We start from the raw sequence: 19296 nt of genomic DNA, 5'->3' as shown, positions 1-19296 counted from the left end.
CCACCAAAACAGGTGACAGTTACATGATAACACCAAGTCTTTTTTCCTCCTCTTGGTCCACATGGCTTGCTACCACACATGGGCCATAGATCCCATACTATGCATACCTGCTATGCACAGGCACTAATTTAGCTCCCTCTGTACAGGTTGTGAGAGGTGATCAGCCAGTATTCAACAACAGAAACACAAGTGTGTACACTTCCATTTTAATGCACACACAAAGTTTGCCAACTTGCTTGCTAAGCTTCCCCCTGAAACTCAGATGCTCATCAGATGAGGACGCTAAGTGGCAGGTGTAAATTACTAAACAAAATTCAATAATGATAAGCTGCTGGAAACAGCAACGAGGACAACTTCACCTGTGAATGGATCATCTACACAGAGTACACCAAGATAGCACCTGGGGCTCAACAGTTACACAAGGAGAAGAAAATGCTGCTGTCGAAAGAGTGAAATAAGTGACTCCTCTACGATCTTCTTGAAATTTATTTCACACTGAGAGCCAGGAGCAGGGACAAACTACCTGAAGCAGTTCACTTACAGTACTTCCAGCACAGCTCAGCTTTACACACCGCTTTATTCTCACTTAAAACAAGAGCTCCATCCCAAGATGCCATCGTCTTGCATAAATCTCCATAAATTAAAGGAAGCCTGGTATTCTCCACAGAACAGCCTCCCACAGCAGCAGGATGTTGATTGTTAAGGAGAGGAGTCCATCTGAAGGACTGAGGTCATCCTTAGCAAACTTCAATACTCCTGCAGCAAGCACACACAGGGGAGTGCTACAGAACTGCTTGCCTTCAGTTGAGACTCTGTTATTTCAGGCAGCAAAAAGATTTGCTAAGTGCTTGCATAAAAGGCAGCCACCACACCTCCTCCCAAGCTGCAAAGAATTCAGAGCATCTTCTAACTCATTTCTTTATTTTGAGGGAGTTCCCAATTATTTTTGGCTAAGCTGACTGCAGACGTCAAGGGAACAAGCAAAAAGACAGAAGCACCCAGCCCTCCTCTAATGGGATCTGAAGGATGAGATGCCAGAGGTGCATTTGCCCTTTTACACATTTCAAAAAAGCAGACTAGCATCACCTGCAAAGGCACACAACAGGGTCAATATTGAAGAATCTTGCATTCTAAGACCCTTACAGGGTAAAATTTCTTAACAGGTGCAACTCTCAGCTTTCCATGGGCTGAAAGGAGCTCTCAGGAAAAGCATAGCTTTTTCTGGGGGCAAACAATGAGTAAAAGCTGACCAAAGCAGAGAATTTAACAGCTGAGATTTTAGATTAGATATTTCACTTATCCTCTGGACTAAAACAGCTTCAAAACAGACTTGAACCAAATGGAATTTGGTCTCCTTAGACACAGAGACACTACAGCCTTTTACAGAAATTGTAAGCATTGATTTCCCTGTACACTCCAGCTTCTGGATATGGCAGAGACCAGGAGATTTCCCTCAACAATGTCTCAAGTTAATCAAACCTAACAATTCAGAGAAACCCTGCTCCCTTGCAACGCTTTACTGCTCCAGTTAAGAGCTTCTCTTCTCATAACTGGGCCAGTGCTATTTTTACATGCTACTGGAACTACAAAAAGAAGAAGTGTTGGTGTGCTTTGCGCAGTTCTCTCCAGCAGCAAGAAAGTAGCTTCTCAGGCAGCATGAAGTTCAAAATGAGTCAGTTGCAAGTGCTGGGCTCAGCAATTACACTAAAAAGAAGGTAAGCAATTCATTAAGGAATAAAACCTAAATTCGAAAGGACCGTTCCCTGTGATGGACATTTGACTGAAGAGACAGTGGTCTCTTACTGTTTTGTCCCTTGCTCCATCTCTTGTTTTCAAAGATGTTCCATAACCTAAGTGATTTCCTCACTATCTAACATGGAAAAGTGATTACATAGGATTTAGAGAGGTAGAGGGATAGAACAACTTCTCAAACACATCTTTCTTTTTTAAAAGCACTTCTTCATACAAAGTAAGCCACAGTTCTTCTTTGCAAATATTCTCTAAAAAGGAAATCATAAGCACACATGGCTTACAGAGACACACAAAGCCTTGTGGTCACTGGCCCAACAGTAATCTTAGCATTGAGCATTACTTCTGCCTCAAACTGAGTTTTGCTCTGCTCACTCCTGAGTGAGGAAAAGGCTCACAACTAAGCCCATGACAGCAAGAGCGCTCGACTCCAGGCTACCCGAAGCTCATCATGGTTTCCATTACTGCTGAAAAGCAAGTTAAAACACTCCCTGTGCAGGAGTAGAAGTCTTACGAAAGGGCTGTTTTTTTTCTTTAAAGGTCAGGCAAACGCTATGGTACTTCAGGGAGCCAAAACAGCTCCACCAGGAATGGCAAGATCCCTGGAAGGAAGAACTCCTGATGCATGGCAGCACTCTGCCTTCAGACAAAACCACTGACGGACTCTCACATTCAAGCTTTTCCACTTATATTCTTCCCTTCACCCCAGAGCAGCCAACAGCAAGTTGCTTGCCTGTGCAAAAGACAGTAAAACCCTGGATTTCTGAGTAGTACTATTGGAATATTTAGCACTTGTGAATAGCTAAAGAATAAGTGCTCTCATCAATCTTACCATCAACTGAAAGACTGAATTAGGGCTCCCACAAGTACTTCTACCCTAATCTTCTCCTGTTACAGAGGTACTGCAGTAGCACAATAAAGAACTGGACAGAAATATCATTGATTGCATCCTCTGAAGTGCATAGTTTCATTTTATTCCTAGACTCACCCAGTTTTATGCTGAATGCTGTAGCTTGCCCACTTCACATTATTATTTACTTCTTTTAGAAGCCATTTCCTTTCTTGGCATTCTATTTAAGTAAATCCCTCTGCCTGTCAGGCTTTTTACTTTTTCCCCTTTCATCTGTCATTTATTTACATGTCTCAATTGCTATCCGACCTTTTCAAAAATCACTTGATCCACTACTTGCCTTTTCCTGAATAACTTTACCACCCCACTGCCCAGAGCCCAGCACCCTTTAAGGTTGTTGCAGAAAACACTGAATACAATGCCACTCCATCTTAACCATTACTTCTTGAAGTTTACTTAAAAAAAAAAAAAAAAAAAGTCTGTTGAGGCACACAGTAAGAATTAAGAGAATGTATAAAGCATACATCATTCCATGGTCCCTACTGTACTACACAGATCACAAGACACTGTTCATTGTACTAAGAGACAACCTTGAATGGTGCTTTCTAGGCTTAAACTAGAGACAAGAAAGCACAATCAAAAAATGAAAGCTTGTTTTGTGTGTGTATTTTTTTTCTTTTTTAAGGCTTTTTTCAAATGCTGTTGGATAAGTCCTTACAGAACTGCCAAAACGTGAAGCTTCAGATAGCAAAGTCAGGAGAGTTAGCAGCCAACCAGCACTCTGGATGCTGACACTCACCGAGTTTGGGTAGTTCAGATAGCAGATCTGACAAGGCATATCCTGAGCTGATGACCTTGTGTTCATCTGGCGCGTTCGAGACTTTTTACTTGGATTAATTACATGACACTCCGCAAAGAGCTTCTCCAAGTTGCCATCAAAGTACCTGCAGAACACAGGAGAAAATGAAATTTTAACTACTTTCTTTTAACTTGTTTTTTAAATGCTGCAGTTAAACACACAAAGTTGCTTCAATACTTCCAGAAAAAAAAAACAAATACAACACACCAACTACTTTCAGCAGACTCTTTGTTAACAAGACAAACTGCTTTCCTGACTACAGAAGTGAATATTACAAACGTGGTTTCAGAGACTGGGGCTTGAACTGCATGCTCCTGAAGACTCAGGAACATTCAGCTCTTCAACTGCATTTCAGATAACGCACAATTCTCCAAGAGACCACCGTGTATGAAAGCCCTAGGGCAGCAAACTACAACAAGAACATCTCACTTCACCTCCCAGGCATCAGGACACCTTCCCAAACCACAGGTTTGATTCTCAGCTTCAATTCTCTTTTCAACTTCAGTTTTTTGGCTAGCATTCTGATCAAGACAACAATAAAGAGGAGGCAGAGATCAGCCAATCCATCTATTAGCTAATTCCTAGCTCCTGTACTTTGTATTTTCCTCAGTGCGTTTAGTATATGTTAAGCATCTTAAAGCGGTCCTGAGGAGGGTCAGACTGGAAAGAACCACGAGCAGGCATGCCAACCTCTTCCCAACACCAAGGCACTGCATCTTTCTGCAGCCTGCAGCAATGAGATCTGACAATTAACCGGCTAACCTTGCCTGCATGTACATCTCCTTTCCACTACCAGTAAACAAACCATTCCATTCCCTTCTTCCATCACCAGCAAGTTATAGCAATATGAAGCAGCATCTACTTAAAGCATTTTCTTAACTCTTCTTGCTCTTATGTTCTATCTCTCACCAAAGAACACTCAGCTAATACCACCCAAATCTTAGGACTCCATCCTCACTACAAACAAACCTGGTATTTTGGCATTTATGCCAAACCGCCCAATTGCAGAGCCCTCAAGATTATTATGTCATGAGTCAGTGCACCACTCAGAAAAGGGTTCACAGCTGCTTCATACATTTCTTGATGAAGTTCATATACTTTACATCTTAATTTTCATGACACTGAATTTTGAAGTATTGGTGTATTCTGGAATCACAGCACACGAGGCTTGCCATTGCTCTTTGTGTTTGGTGAGGGATTTAGCTTAACCAAGGTATTTGGATTGCCTTCAGGATTACTTATATCTAGAAAATTTTAGCAATTCAGTGCAGTTCTGTTATACACCTGTTTACTGAAGTCACAGATAAATGTTAACTCCACAAAATGCTTCCAGCATTCAAATTGTCCTTATATGCAGCACAAGCAGCATAGGACATCCTACAATTGAAAAGAGCAGGCAGTTAGATGCTGTGTTTGCAAAGAAATCAGTTTCAAGACAAATCCCACGATGCAACCTTACTGCTGGCATTTATGGTTGACTCAATGCTCATGGAAACACCAGGGATATCTGTAATGGTGGGCTGTTTTTAAGGACATCTCCACAACAGGAACTTGGCTGTCATTAGGTAGATCTCTTACAAAATCTGCAAAAGCTTTGGAGCCATAACACCAACAGCTGTTTTTTCACCTGGAACTCTCTCCCCCTTCCAAATACCATCAGCAGCCAACTCTGAACACCCATCTCCTTCCTGGCCTTTCAGTAGTTTCCCAAGAACAGAGAGGAGCTCACCATTTCACTGGGCTCAAGGCTAGCAGTAAAGCTAACTCAAGTTAGATGCATAAACCCCATATCCAATTTAAACATTTTCAAGCACTGATGCACTGCTAAACATTCAAGTGCTTACATTTTGGTACTTGATCCATAGCCCATATTAAAGTGTTTCCACCTCAGAAGCACTTGGTCTCTCCTACACTTCCCCAGGAAACAAATGAGGCAGCTGAGAAACTCGGCACAGCCACACAAAGGAGTAAGAAACCACATAGAGATAATAAAAAAAAGGCTTAGCTTTGCCCTTAGAACTGCTGCATTGCTACTTTGTATAGTGTTTGCTCTGCTCTTTGAAACTGAGTAAACCATACCAATGTTGAAGGGAAATGGGGTATTAGGTCCTCCTCCTCCTCCTCTCAAGCTGTTTTCTTCTATAATGCATTTGCTTTCTTCATTGTGCCAGGATGCTTTGAGCAAGTCATTTCCGCAGCTATTTGTCTCTGACTGTCATCATGCAGCAAGAAAATGTGAATTCTATACAGTGTCTAGGAAAAACCTGGGCTTCCCTGAACACACACAACTGAAATGGGAACTCCAGAGTAAAGTCCAGCAGTTCCCCAACCACTCCACCTCTCCTTGTGTCAACACTCTCAACCCTACCCATAGATTATTCCAGTTCCTTCCATGGCTAATGACTCAACTTCTATTACCGCACCTTTTTCTCCACTTGTTCAAGTGTCAGCACAGACCGTGTATCTGAGCAGGTCCCCCCTGCCCTGTGTTCTTCCTCAAGACAATTTTGTATTTGGTAGCTGTGGCAGCCTTGCCAGAACTGCAGTCTGCTACTCTTCCTCTGCTTGACTGTCCCAGCAGAGCTTCTCAGCTGCTTTCCATCTCCATTCATCCTTCTCACTCAAAGATGAGAAAACAAATGCAGCTCGGACAAGATTTCACAGCGATCTCATTCAATTTCACCTGTGTTTCTCCTGCAGATATCCACCAAATGCATCCTATGGGATGCCTGCCTTTCTCAAGAGCTCCTTGCTAGCAGCTACATTTTCCACCTACTAGAAACTCCATAATCTTCTCCATCTCTTTTGATGAGACCTGTTGTGACTCTTTGTACAACTTTCATTGCTAGGACCCTCCCAGCTGTCTGTTTTTTTTCCTATGTGACATCTGGATTCTCCTTGGAACTGAATGCCTCTGAACAGATCTGTGACAAGAAGCTTGTTAACAAACATTCATCCCCCAATTAACCAGTAAGGGACTTATTAAAAGGTTCCATCTAGTCTGCTACTCCTCTCTTGAGCAAAGTATTCTGCACAGACCTTAAGTCCTGTATCTATAACATATGCCCTCCTATTTAATTTCATCCATGCCATCACCTCTGCTGTGAAACCTAGGAGAAAGAGCCTTTAAAATTCCCATCTTTCTTCCTTGAAAGCTCCAGGTTATACCAGCCCTCCACCCATCACTCCTCTCCCACTCACCTGGATGCCCTGACACCTGCTTGTCCTGCACATGTGCTCATCTCCCTTTCTACCCCACCAGATTCACGTGGGCCATGTGACAATCATTTCCAAATGGAAACTGGAAGATTTGCTTTGTGCCTTGTCCTCATTGCAGAGCTTTCCTCCACCCCAAAGTCTGATTCTCTTGACTGTTCTGGCACCATCCCTAAAGCCCTGGCTATTAAAGGCTGCTTCTTCATAACTCCGTCCTCCTTTTCAGCCTGGAGGAGGGCAACAGCAGCTCTTCCATCCTTCTGACATTAGTATTCACTCACACAGGCCTAGCAATTAAATCCCTTATGCTTGTCTTCTCTCCACACAACAGAAATCCAGTAATTCTAGCACTAATGGCATTCAAGAACTATTATGGCCTGTTCAACATCAGATTTTGCTCAATAGAGCTGACTGATAAACTGATACAACCAGCTACTGAAGTTCATTTATTTCATAACAGATGGAGTTGCTTTCTCTGCTGTTTTGCACTGAACAGCCACACAAGTGAAAACCCTTTTGAAGTTCTTCTATAATTTCTTCATAGATTACCAAAACCAAGACACTGTTGTTGGTAACTGCATAAAAGTGAAAACCCTCTCCATTAAAGAAAAAAAAGGCTTCTGGTACACACTTTAGGCTATTTATTAGTGAAAGGGCATTTGTAAATAGCACAGAATCAGTACATTCACAGTATACCTTCATATCAAATACCTGGCCATGAACAGTATTTTACTTTGTTGCTTTTAACCTGCTCAGTCCTGCTGAATAGCCTTAAGCACCTGCATGCCCCAAGGAAAGGGGACAGACAGACCTACAGACAGGACCACAGAAGTAAGGAGAGGCAGCCAGAGCCAAGCCACCAAGTTAAAATCAGTGCAGAGACACAGCCACACAGAGAAGCACCTGTGCTGGTCTTCAGCATCTCTGTACCTCCAGCAACTAAATCAGACATTGGCTATATGCTGAACTAATTCTCCTTAAAACAATTTAACATCTCTATTCCCCAAGACACGTCAGCAACTGGAGGATTTCCTGCACTGCCCACTTCTATATCCTTCAGACTATCCCACTCCAAAACACCAATCTGACTTTCAGACCCAAATAATTAGTACTTCACCAGGAGATAAGGCAGAGTTTCAGCTGTGGCTATTACTTCATTGCAAGTGGAATAAATACCTGTCACACACCTGATCTTTCAGTAACTCCATGCAATTATTTCATGATAAAGCTGTCACAGACAGCAGTAACCCGCTTATTAAAAACTGTATGCAACAATACAACAAAGCAATGAAGAGGTTTTCATGTTTTAAAATATGGAAACGTTCATCTCATGAGCCCTAGTAAATAACACTCAGCACTTACCCAAAAAGAAGCCGCTCAGTTTATCTGCTCTGCTACAGGCAAAGACTGATACAGCTGCCTGCCAGGCCCTGCTGATTCACGATGAACGAGGGCAAAAGAGATGCTGGCTAGCTCTCTGCACACCATTAAGCAACTTAGCTCAAGCTCAGGCTTGGTGTGCTATCAAATACCTGAACCTGCACCCAAACATTATATCTGAGCAAGCAGTAAACCCATCCAAACAGCAGGCAACAACAGGAACTTCCTGGGAAGCTTTCCTAACGGTTATTAGGAGTGAAAGAGGCCAAATTTATAAGAGCTCAAGTGCTTAAAATAAGAGTCACCATCTGTAGCTAGCTCATGGCTTCGCTTCCAGCTCCATCACCATTTCATACTGACTGTTTTGCTTCCTGGCTGTCCAAGTGATCACTTGCCTCCTACCCTAATACCGCAGCGATTACAACATCATCTTCCCCACTCTACAAGAACCAGCTGTCAGCATCCTGCTCCTGGCTGAACGTGGTGTCAGCAGAGGGCTGCCATGGCCTTGGTGACAGCTGTCTGATGAAGTGACAGAAAGAGCAACAGCTACTTGAGAGAAAACCTTGTTGTGTTTTTCTAATCCAGTGGGGTATCTGCACTGGAACTATGGCTAGCACGGCAACAGTTCTGCATAAGCAAGTGCCACACATTACGTTTCTCACAGGGGTAATCCTATAGCATTAAGGTAAGTATTTTAATGAATGTGTACAGAGAGTAAATGTTTACCTGTGGACTTCGTAAATATTTACACGTGCTTAATTATATTTTGACTGCAACCTGTAAAAGCTTTCTTTTAACAATAATACCCCCCACTGAAGTGGCTGACACCCCCTTCAAAAAAAAAAAAATCCACAGCCCAAGTTTGTTTTGCTTTCAAATCAATGCTTAAAGCAAACTTTCAGTGAGAAGGGCAAAAAAAAAAAAAAAAAAAATCCTGAATACACAAATGATGGTTTGGTACACTTATGTGAGGTATCTCTAAATGAGATGGAGGTAGCCAGAGAGTAAACCTTAGTCCAACCAAAGGAACCAGTGCAAGAACTTTAAAGAGAAAGAACGAAGAGACAGAAGTTACATAGAAGGAACTAAATCTGAATGTTTACCAGTTGTAGTCAATTTAAATAGCCTCCAAGAGACTATATTCAGCCATAGCACAAAGCTTTCATACACTTCCAGGCACTGCCTAATAAAGGTCATCAATCTAACAAAAATAAAGCAAAGACTGAAAAGCTTAAAAAAAAAAAAACAACCCATAGTTCGGAAAAAAAATCTAAGCCAAACAAAACATAAGAGATGTCCCAGCACCAGCACTACCTGAAAATGTTAAGACACCATTCATCCTGTCAGAAAACATTTCAGCTCCAGAACCACCAGCTAACAGACTACTGCAGACCTGCTCTTCTAGTTGGTACCAACCAGCAATACTACAACTCCTTCTGCACAGCTTTACAGACTGCAAAGCATTCTGCCTTCTCCTACCCTAATCACTGGGTAAAGCAAATGCAATGACGAAATCCTAGAGTCCTTCTGTCCTCACTCCAATACTTGGTACAAAGACCACCCATAAGTCACTGTGCAGCCTTCACTGCTCCTTCTGAGCCAGCTTAACTCTTTCCCCAGCTTCTACAAGCAAGCAGACATCTCTAGCTCCCTTAGGATCTTTTCAACAGCAGCAACAGTGCAACAAAATAAATGAAAACTAAAAGTTCATTTTACCACTGAACTGGGTTCAACCCAGCAAACTAGAAAGTACTTTTACCAGCAACACTCTCCAAGAGCTAGGCATCAAAGACGAGAAGCAGCCATAAACTGCTCTGCTCAGAGGGAGACAGCATTCCAGCCATTATTTATACACACCATGCAAAAAAACTAGTGCTGCAAAGGTGAAGATAAGGCAGATGCACTTCACCAGCACTCTTCATCATCAAGATGAATTTGGTCTTGGCAAGACTGAGGAATAAACAAGTCAGGAACATACATGCTAGGATGACATACAGAAAGTAACTAAATCCAAACCCAAAACAGTTGCAAGATAACAGGAACTTGTTCCTGCTTGCTTTAGTCCAAAGTGCAAAAATCCAGTGGCTGCAGGTAATCAAACCAAGGTTTGCCTTCTTCCAAGGGGCAACTAACTCCCAAAACTTCTCTGAAGCCTAACAGGCATTATTAGCATTAAAGCCAGGAGTTACCTAGCCAGTAAGAGTTACAAAAGGAGAAAACTGTTAGAGCTTATATAAGAGATTCTTCTGCCACACACTGTGCAATTCATCTGTTTACACATCATGCCTGCCGAAACATTTATTACTGGATTAACGTGCAATGTGGCTGCTTACCTCTCCATCAGCTTCTCTTTATCCCAGTTGAAATGGCTAAGCAGTATTCGAGTGATAGTCGCTGGATTCTAGAAGAAAAAAAAAAATTAATAACTGTTTTAACATGTTAAAATGGTATTGCAAAAACCCCAAGCGAAGTTTTAAATAATAAGGATGTCAATGTGTTTGATAACATATTGTCTGCACAAATTATGTTAGCATAAACTGGAAAAAGAGTTTGTCTGGGCAGACAGAAAAGGCCCAGCATCTCAATGCCCCACGTGCTTACACAACATAAAACCAGGATGCTGCTACAATGCATTAAGGACAACTGGTCTGAAAATAAAGTCTACAAGTTTTTCCTCCAACTTCATCTCTCCATTCCAGCCAAGGGTTTGTGACAAGAACCCAACAGAACCATCTCTTACATCCCAGAATTGTGCCTCAATTCCCTAAATCCAGCTCAGTCTGAGGGCTGTTCACACACAAGGCAGGCAGCAGTGAGCACTCCAGGACTGGCTGCTCGTCCTCTGCCATCTGACACCAAAATGGAAGTCAGCCTCAGGGCAGATTTTCAGCAGACTCTGAGGCTGCTGAAAAGTAGGACACAAAACAGCAATGCGATTTCAGAACCTGCAGGCTACAGCTACAACTTCAAGCTGCCAGAAGCCAGCCCTGCCAGCCCGAGCATCAGTCCCACCCTCGGCTACACATCTGCACATCCTGCACTCGCCATCCCACACGAGTACAACTTTTTTTTTTTATGCTGCAACACTGCAAATTACCACCTTGAAAATTGATTTTTTTCCCTCTAATCCCTGATAGTTCCCGATCTCATTTATTGCCTGCCCAGGGCAGGAATAAGGAGCTTGGGACCAGCAGGACAGCATCTTTCAGCAGCAACACCAATATTCACTGAAACAGAGTCTCAGAAATAAAACGTGAGCACAAAGAACTAGCCTTGCAGTTTTTTGCTATAAGAAGTCACACTCCTTTCCCTCTTCGTTGTGTTCATATGCTCATCAATACCAGTACAGTTTAAGGTCAAATTAAGAAAATCTTCCAGGCTAAAAACTCACATGAAGCAAAGCAGCTTTAGAAACTCAGAACATTTAAACGTGCACACTTCTTAGAGCTAAGTAATCAAAGGTGAAAATTCACTTTTCAGCAAGCAAGTTGATCTGTAAGTGACCTTGGTTTGAGCACCAGCTCCCAGAACCAGCACAACTCCTGCTCTGAGGAAATCTCCATTTCTCTAGGAGACATCCTGCCTCAAAGCAGAGCTCGATGAACCACCCAGTACAGATGTACACAGCTGTAAGGCACTTGATAATTCAAGTCCCTCACCCACACCACTCCACAGCTACAAGTGGGGACTACCTATTAATTGCTTAGCAGGCTAAGGGGGTGACTGACACAGTGCCTGAGTTTTCTTTCGAAGAAGGAAGACAGACAAGTTTTCCTTGTTCCGAATGAGAAGTCATGCCATTAGCAAGGAAATAAATTGGTCTGCAGTGAGTATCAAGCATCACAAATCCAACACAAATCAGTAGCTCTCAGTGTCTTGCTGGGCTTCAGCTTCATGTAGCTACAGCACAATTTGTTCAACGTTAACTGAATTAAAAAAAAAAAAAAAAAAAGGAAACAGCAGCAGCACGACAAGTTCCTACCAGAAATAGCTGCTTGGCCCATCCACAATCTGAAATGTAAAACCTCACTAGGTGTTTCACTGATACAGAGGACTAACACTCCTCTGCCCTTGTTATATTGCATGCAGGAATTTAATCCGTGCCTCCATCACGCCGGGAGGACCCAAGGAGAGGAGGGAGGCAGTGATGACAGGCTTGCTTTGCAAAATACAAGTCCCAGATAAATGCAAATGCAAAAAGCTCTGGCATGAGGGATTGGCCTAATTCATGGCCAGGCACACCTGGGAGGTGCCAGTAACAGCTGCTCAGCATTAACTGCCTGCACACACAACCTTCTCCATCTTCTTATTTGGGAGCAGCTCTGGATCAGGTAAATCCCAGCACCCACCCCACTGAGAGTCACAGAGCAGCCACATCCCTTACCTGGGCCCTAAGACACTCAGTTGTATCCACGGTTAAAACAACACCAAAAGAATTGAGTTCCAACCCCTGCTTTGACGCTGGTTCTGCTACAGCTCTGCAGCAGCACCACGTGAGACATCAGCAGTCACCTGGGACACCTGCAAGCATTACCAAACCATTCCGTGGATGCTGCTGTCACACACACAGTGTCTCCCCTCCCATCCTGACCAGACAGCTCCCCACCTGCACACAGGATCACGCTCTGGCTGCAGCCCCACAGGAATTATCCATGAGCAGGCCCCAGCACTGCTCAGACAGGATTACTGCCGTGCTGGGAGAAGCCTGCTCTTACAAAGAGCATCTTCTGTTTAACAAAAAATGAAGTAACGACTGAATGAAACAGCCAGAAGCAGATGGGAAGCTAAGGGAAAGCAAATGTATTCAGACACTCCGTTTTCATTCAGAGGCGGTTTGACAAAAGTTGAAATAGATCTCATTTACAACAGGCATCTATTAAATTCTCCACGTTGACAACAGGCTGGAGCTCGGGGCAGCGAGCCTGTTGATATCCTGATAGAAATGAGAGCTGAGGAGCGCAGCCATTTTGTTGAAATCCTCCGGGCGCTCAGAGACGTGCTGTCACAACATCCAGCAGCCACAACGCCCAGCTCTGCCCAGTCAGACACAGGCAGGCTGCAGCTGGGGTTTTGTTTAGGTTCACAAAGCAGCCAGGTCCCAATCTGCTTCAAACAGATTCCACCCCCCTCCTTGGGGAGGTATTAACACTTACCATTTGTATCTATACTACGATACTTAGACTCCTTGATGCACAGGGGATACAGAGGGAAGCTACAAAGTCCAGAAGTCACATCTGGAATTCTCCCAAGCAGCAGCACAAATTGAAATGATTTGATTTAGCAGAATTTCAGGAGTTGGGTCACAAGTGTCTGAGTTCCATTTTTTGGTCACCTAAATAAAGGCACAAAGGGAAAGGAGGAACCTGGATGCACAAAGACATTAAGTGAATTATAAATCAAAGATTATGAGGACATCAGTTTAAAAGTGAATTTCCAAGCAGAGTAATTTGCTGAATGACAGTTTGCAGAGCTTGATCCATTCACGTCTTCATCTGTCACGACAAGCTGCATGGTTGTTCCAGACAACAGCATCTTTCAGATTCCAGCTTCTCAGCACGTACTGGGACTAAGCTGCTGTTCCAACTGGAGCATTCACTCCAGATAAAAGCCATTTATTAACAGCTCATCTTAAGCCTCGTTCTCCAACAGAAGACTTTCCCATCTCCTTCACACTTGGTATTGATGAATTCATTTTGTTTCTTTCCATTCCATGGCTTTGCATTTTGCTTTTTAATCATGGCAAGAGTTTTCATCCTAGCTGCAGGATTTATTTCCTACTAGCAGCAGCTTGCTAAGACTTGCTCCATCGATACAAACGTGATGCTGCTTCCAGTTTGGTTTTCAACAAAGCTGCTCCAGAAGTCATAAAGGGAAGCACCTGGTTTCAAAGTACTTGAGTGCAAAGATGAAGACTTCTGCTTGCTAGTGAAACATCACACAAACTGATGGAAAGCAATGGGTTGCCAAAGAAAAAGAGGTCAAAATTCCACCTGTGTGAAACAACCAGGCAGACATCTGCTTGGTGTCATGCCACCACTGTAAATATTTCATCAGTGAAAAACACAGCACTTGCCAGCAGAGGAGAACAGAGTGGAAATTGCAGCTGCCCTCTGAGCACGTGCAGGATCGAACGGCATCTCCCAGGCTTCCCAACACTGTGTGCAATGTGCCACAGAAGGGAGAATAACCAAAATAACCAACATGTCACATTTGACAGCAGGTGGACTAGGGGCAATTTCACCATGAGAAGGTTCGGAAGATTTCTTGGTCCATTCCAGACTTCTGGCTTGCCTTCACTGCAGCTCAGCATTGGATGCACCAGGTGTGTCGTCCCCACGGCTCACAGGATGGCTCCAGGCTGCAAGGGACAGCTCAGCACAGGCAACACTCATCTGCATTAAATGCCATCACCCATCAGGAGCCAAACACCCCAACAATCACCCAGTTACTGCAAACCCTGCCAGGCTTATACTGTCACTGCTCTCTGAAGACCAGCAACAGCTCACTTTCCACCTGCAGAACAGTGCAACCAACAAAACACACCAGGCACTGCATGGCTGCCTCTTGGTCAGCCAGTAGCAAAGTTAGCATTGAAAGCATTGAGTTTTGCAAGAAGTAGACCACCTACTCTGTTCTAAAACACTGCTCCTCGCTTCACATCTCCCAGCTTCAGACAGGTAACCTTTGGACTCTGTATGTTTATCCCTAAGGGTTTAAGACAAGCTTTTAGCCAAAACTGCATTACAGAAGCACTGTCACCATAAGGTTTACATTGCTTTACAAGCATGCTGAGAGATCTTTGTTTGGGAAGATCCATTCACCTTTATTCTTACACCAGACAATTGCAGGAAATCTCACAAACAGAAATCCATTTCTAGCAGCTTAATAAAATTCTCAGGAGCCAAACACAGAAGATGAGATCTAAGCATGGAGCACTTCCAGGAGTTGATCTCCTGAAGGGTTTTATCTTCAGGCTCACTAGTTTAACAACACTGAGTGCTCTGAAAAGCTCCGAGAAAACTTCTGTGTAACCTAATATAGCTTGGCTCAGTTTACAGACCGTGAGAGTGCTCTGTGAGAAGACGAAGACAGCAGCAGAACACATCAGTCCACCACTGCTCCTCTCTCCTGCCATCCCTGAGGCCTGGGAGAAATCTGCATCACAGTGCATTTCTGCCATCAGCCGTGTCACAGCTTATGGGTACAACAAGCACACGCAGACCCCCTCCAAAGTCTGCCAGAAACTATACTACGAAAAGAAACCAGTACTATTCACGTTACATCCCACTTCGGATATGATCTTTGCATCCTACAATCGTACCAAAGCCATGCTAAAGTATAGTTTCTAGCACAGAATCACCCAAATTTACCATCTTCCTGCACTTCCAACCAACTCAGCACGAAGCCAGGCAACTCCCTGCCTATTGCTGCTGTCCCCCAGCTGCTATCCACTGCATATCCAATACATCCATCAACTTCAGCCTCATCTCCTTGGCTTCCAACATCTGACTTCATCTCATTAATTGCCCTTCTCACATCATCTCTAATTCTGAAAATTAAGTTCTGCAGAATTATTGAATTAGTACCATTACGTGATGGCATCAAACAGTAGCTTGATATCAAGATCTCAGTTTGTAGTAAACTATCTGCACTTGGCTGATTGTTTCTAGCTGATGAACATACACTCTTCTAGCAGAGGAAGATAATAAAAAGCAACTTCGGAGAAAATTCTATTACTTGAGTTAATTGGTTCAAGAGAGAAAAACGAAGCAGTCAGCTGCTTCACATTTTCTCAGAGCCTTTTGGAAAGTTTTCAGGTTAATGATTAAAAGCCACAACAAAAAACCATTGTCTAACAAAGCTTTTAAATCTGGAAAAAAAAAAAAATTCTAAAGCAACAACTCCAGGATGAATTAGCAAATTTGGGAATGCCAAAGCTGAATTCACACTGTAATACCTCTAAATAAAAGAGCGTTGGACACACTTGCTATGCTTAAGTGTGTTCTCCAACTTGCACAAGCTCCACCAGCAGCTCAACATTTGCACAACTGAGTGCTAGGGAAGGCTGTACTGAATGTTTTCAAGTATAATCGACCTTATACCAGGAGATCTACGGTTTGATAGAGATATTAATCACTAATTGACACATTTCAGTTGAAGAACATTTTGGCTTTTACTTCTTTTTTACTGATCAAAGGCAATCTTTTACAGAACAAAGACCCCAGGCTGAGGCACTATGAACCTGGGCAAGTACCCCTGTACACTATCCGAGCTCTCTGAACAAACACACAACATCATCCCACTTCCAAGTCATTCAGATCACAGCATGCTGTAGTTTCACTGCCCCCAGAGGCAGCATCACACCAAGTACTTTGCTCCTTCTGGTGGTTCCCATCATGAGAAATCCCCATGTGTCACATCTATAGTTTCTTAAGTTGCCACTGAGTGACTACAGCTGACACGCCGAGAGAACCGGAGTGGGAGCACATGGGTGCTGGGTATGCTTCAAAATAGGGTAATTCAGCCCATTGCCTCCCACTCACCAATTCGCAAAGACTTGCCTTAAGAGTAGGAGAAGGTGTTGGTATCATTTCTTTATAATTCAGTCAGTTTACTATTTCAGTGGCTCCTTAAGATCTTCCATAGCAGAGGAAGAAAGCTGCATACAGCCCGGTGACTATGCTATGTAAGGGCAACCCTGAAGTCAAAGGACCCGTGGCTTCATCACTTCCCATTCCCACCTGACCATTCACACAACTGAACTCTTACTGAACTGTTTACCTCCACGTACTGCAAGTGGATCCAACCGTACCAGACAGAAGAAAGCTGCTGGTTTTCTGTAAATCATAAGCATCTCCAACAGCAGAAAGAAGCACTGTTATGTTTAGTCCCACAGCAGCCTAGAAGACACACGTGGTTATTGTTTCATTTCTTATCTCAAACCTGTAAGACAGCTCACTTATGTGGGGCTTGAAGGGAAATGCACAGCATTGGTTCAAGAGGAACGGGAAAGCATTTTTTAACACAGAAAGAAACAACGACCCTGAATGACAGCTGGAATTAACAAGCTTGGTAAAGGGGCTTTGCTAGTTTACTTTGACCCAGACCAGTGCCAGGACCAAGATCAAAGCAAGGCCAGACAGCTGGGTTGGCACAACTGGGACAAGAGGGACTTGCTGCCAACAAGCCTCTGCTTGTGAGACCAGCCTCCTAAGCACCACACAGCACGTCCAAGCTGGGTTCTCCCCATGTTAACAGCCTTTTCAGATTTCCACGTCCCACAGGGCTTCAAGACATATCAAAGCACAATCTGATGCACGTTACAGCCACTGTTCTCCTGCATCATCCCACGAGCAACTTCAGCACTCATCCCAGAACACATCATTCAGAAGGCTCACATCTCATCCAGATGAATACAAGACTGGCCAGAACAACCCATGGATAATACGGCTTCCTTTCTGCTGCTTAAGCACCCGGCCAAACCACTCCAACACTGAACAGACAGCAAAAGCCTTAGGAGGATGCTGCGAGCGTATCTGGGAAGGTATCAGAAACTGGACTTCACCTGGGGAAGACATCAGTGATGCACCAGCCATACAACCACACAGAACAAGCATGAAAATCTGTTTTTCTGAGGGCAGTTACACAAAACAAGAATATCCTCTGTGCTTTTCTCAAACAGACCAAACCACCACTTCATTCTCAAAGATCAGTTACTGTACATTAAAAATCTGTATGCTGTACTGGAGTTGTATCTGACTGAAAAATCTGTTATACTTAAAAAAAAAAAATCTGCACTGAAGTAATTCCTGGAAGAGTATCCCACAGTATGTCATGATATCCAAACACTAGGATGTTTTTGAAGACAAAAAACATTTTGCATTCAAGAAGTAATACCACTGCATACTTCAAGTGGGTAGAAGTCAGGCGAACAACTGGGATGAGAGCATTTCTGACACCCACTGCACCAGCACACAAACTGGAAAGGGTAAATTTCAGTTTCTGACAGCTTTTATTCTTCCCCCCTCCACTCCCTAAGTGACAATTTCCATAGCAGATCTGCTTGTAGGGTCAGATGTATGCCAGAACAATAATAACTAATTGATTTTCTGGATTAGTGTGAAAGTTCTCTGGAAAAGCCTCTGGCCCCTCAGACCACTCCTTTGCTGGTCTCACCAGTTCTCCTAGGCGATGCTTAAAGAAAGAGTGACTTGTCCTCAGATGGCACACAAGCAGATGATCACATCCCATGGGTATTCAGCCTAAATGTCTCCTAACAGCAGTTAAAACTCAATGGTCAGATGATCTCCCATCTACTTCTGTTACTGGGCACAAGGAGAGCATCTATACCACCAGGGCACAGACAGATGAGATGTGTATCACAGATGAAAGACAACCCAACTGCGGGCTGCCTCGAGTTCACCGCCACCACAGCTCCTCAAAAATCAATGGTTTCCCTGACAAAACGTGGGATCTGTGCACAGACCTTCGCCCAGAAGACCTGGTGGACACAGATGTGTGCTTCTCACCTGGCAGCTGTTGCAGCGTTTGCTTATCCAGTGCTTTGGTCTTCTAAGAAATCAGAACAAAAGCAAAGGCTAACTTCTGTAACCAAAGTCAGAGCTCTTGGACTCACCAGTACTTGTGAGGTGAAACACTGTGCAAAAACCTCCCAATAAATAACATGCTTACGGAGGCTGTGCCCTCAATCTGGACTTCCACTCCAGAACATTATAATTAACATCTTCCAACAAAGAACATAGACAGGAAGTAGAAAATGGTAAGCCAAAGTAACTTCTTGGATGAGCAGCATACAAGTAGCACCCACACAAATCAATTGAGTTATACATTGATCAGGAAAGCTAAAGGAAAAGTGTCCCAATTAACAGAAAACCTCTCACTGCAGAGATCAGGTTGTCTAATATACGTTGATACACAGTCACCAGGCATTGCAACTGTTAACCCCTCCAGAGAGGCACAAGGGATGAGAAACACTTAGTGGAAGAACGTTTAGCCAGTAGAATTTTATAAGAGTTCTTAGGAAGCAGAAATCCTTCATATCCTTCATCTCATCTTTCCTCCCCAGGCTTAGGTTTGGTGAGGATCCAAATGTGACAAATCTCTCTTCTCCAGCCCTAACTGCTTCGGATTCTGTCCCTTTCCTGAAGCAGCACACATTTAACAAGCTGTTCACTCTCTACAACACTCGTAGAGAGAGGAAATTTCCCCCACTCACCAA

The 19296-nt window shown here is 43.4% G+C and overlaps 1 protein-coding gene across 1 annotated transcript in view; it reads right to left on the bottom strand.

Annotated features, from left to right (window-relative positions):
- Positions 1-19296, bottom strand: part of ARIH1 (ariadne RBR E3 ubiquitin protein ligase 1) — a 47833-nt gene that overhangs the window by 18663 nt on the left and 9874 nt on the right. Inside the window, exons 2-3 of the mRNA XM_085233607.1 lie at positions 10391-10458; positions 3399-3543 (exon numbers count right to left, since the gene is read on the bottom strand). Coding sequence (XP_085089733.1) covers positions 3399-3543; positions 10391-10458 — 213 coding nt within the window. The remainder of the gene's footprint in view (positions 1-3398; positions 3544-10390; positions 10459-19296) is intronic.

This window comes from Meleagris gallopavo, chromosome 12 (genome assembly GCF_905368555.1).
Source record: "Meleagris gallopavo chromosome 12, MGAL_WU_HG_1.1, whole genome shotgun sequence".
Classification (NCBI taxonomy): domain Eukaryota; kingdom Metazoa; phylum Chordata; class Aves; order Galliformes; family Phasianidae; genus Meleagris; species Meleagris gallopavo.
This window is presented reverse-complemented; position numbering and strand designations above follow the sequence as displayed.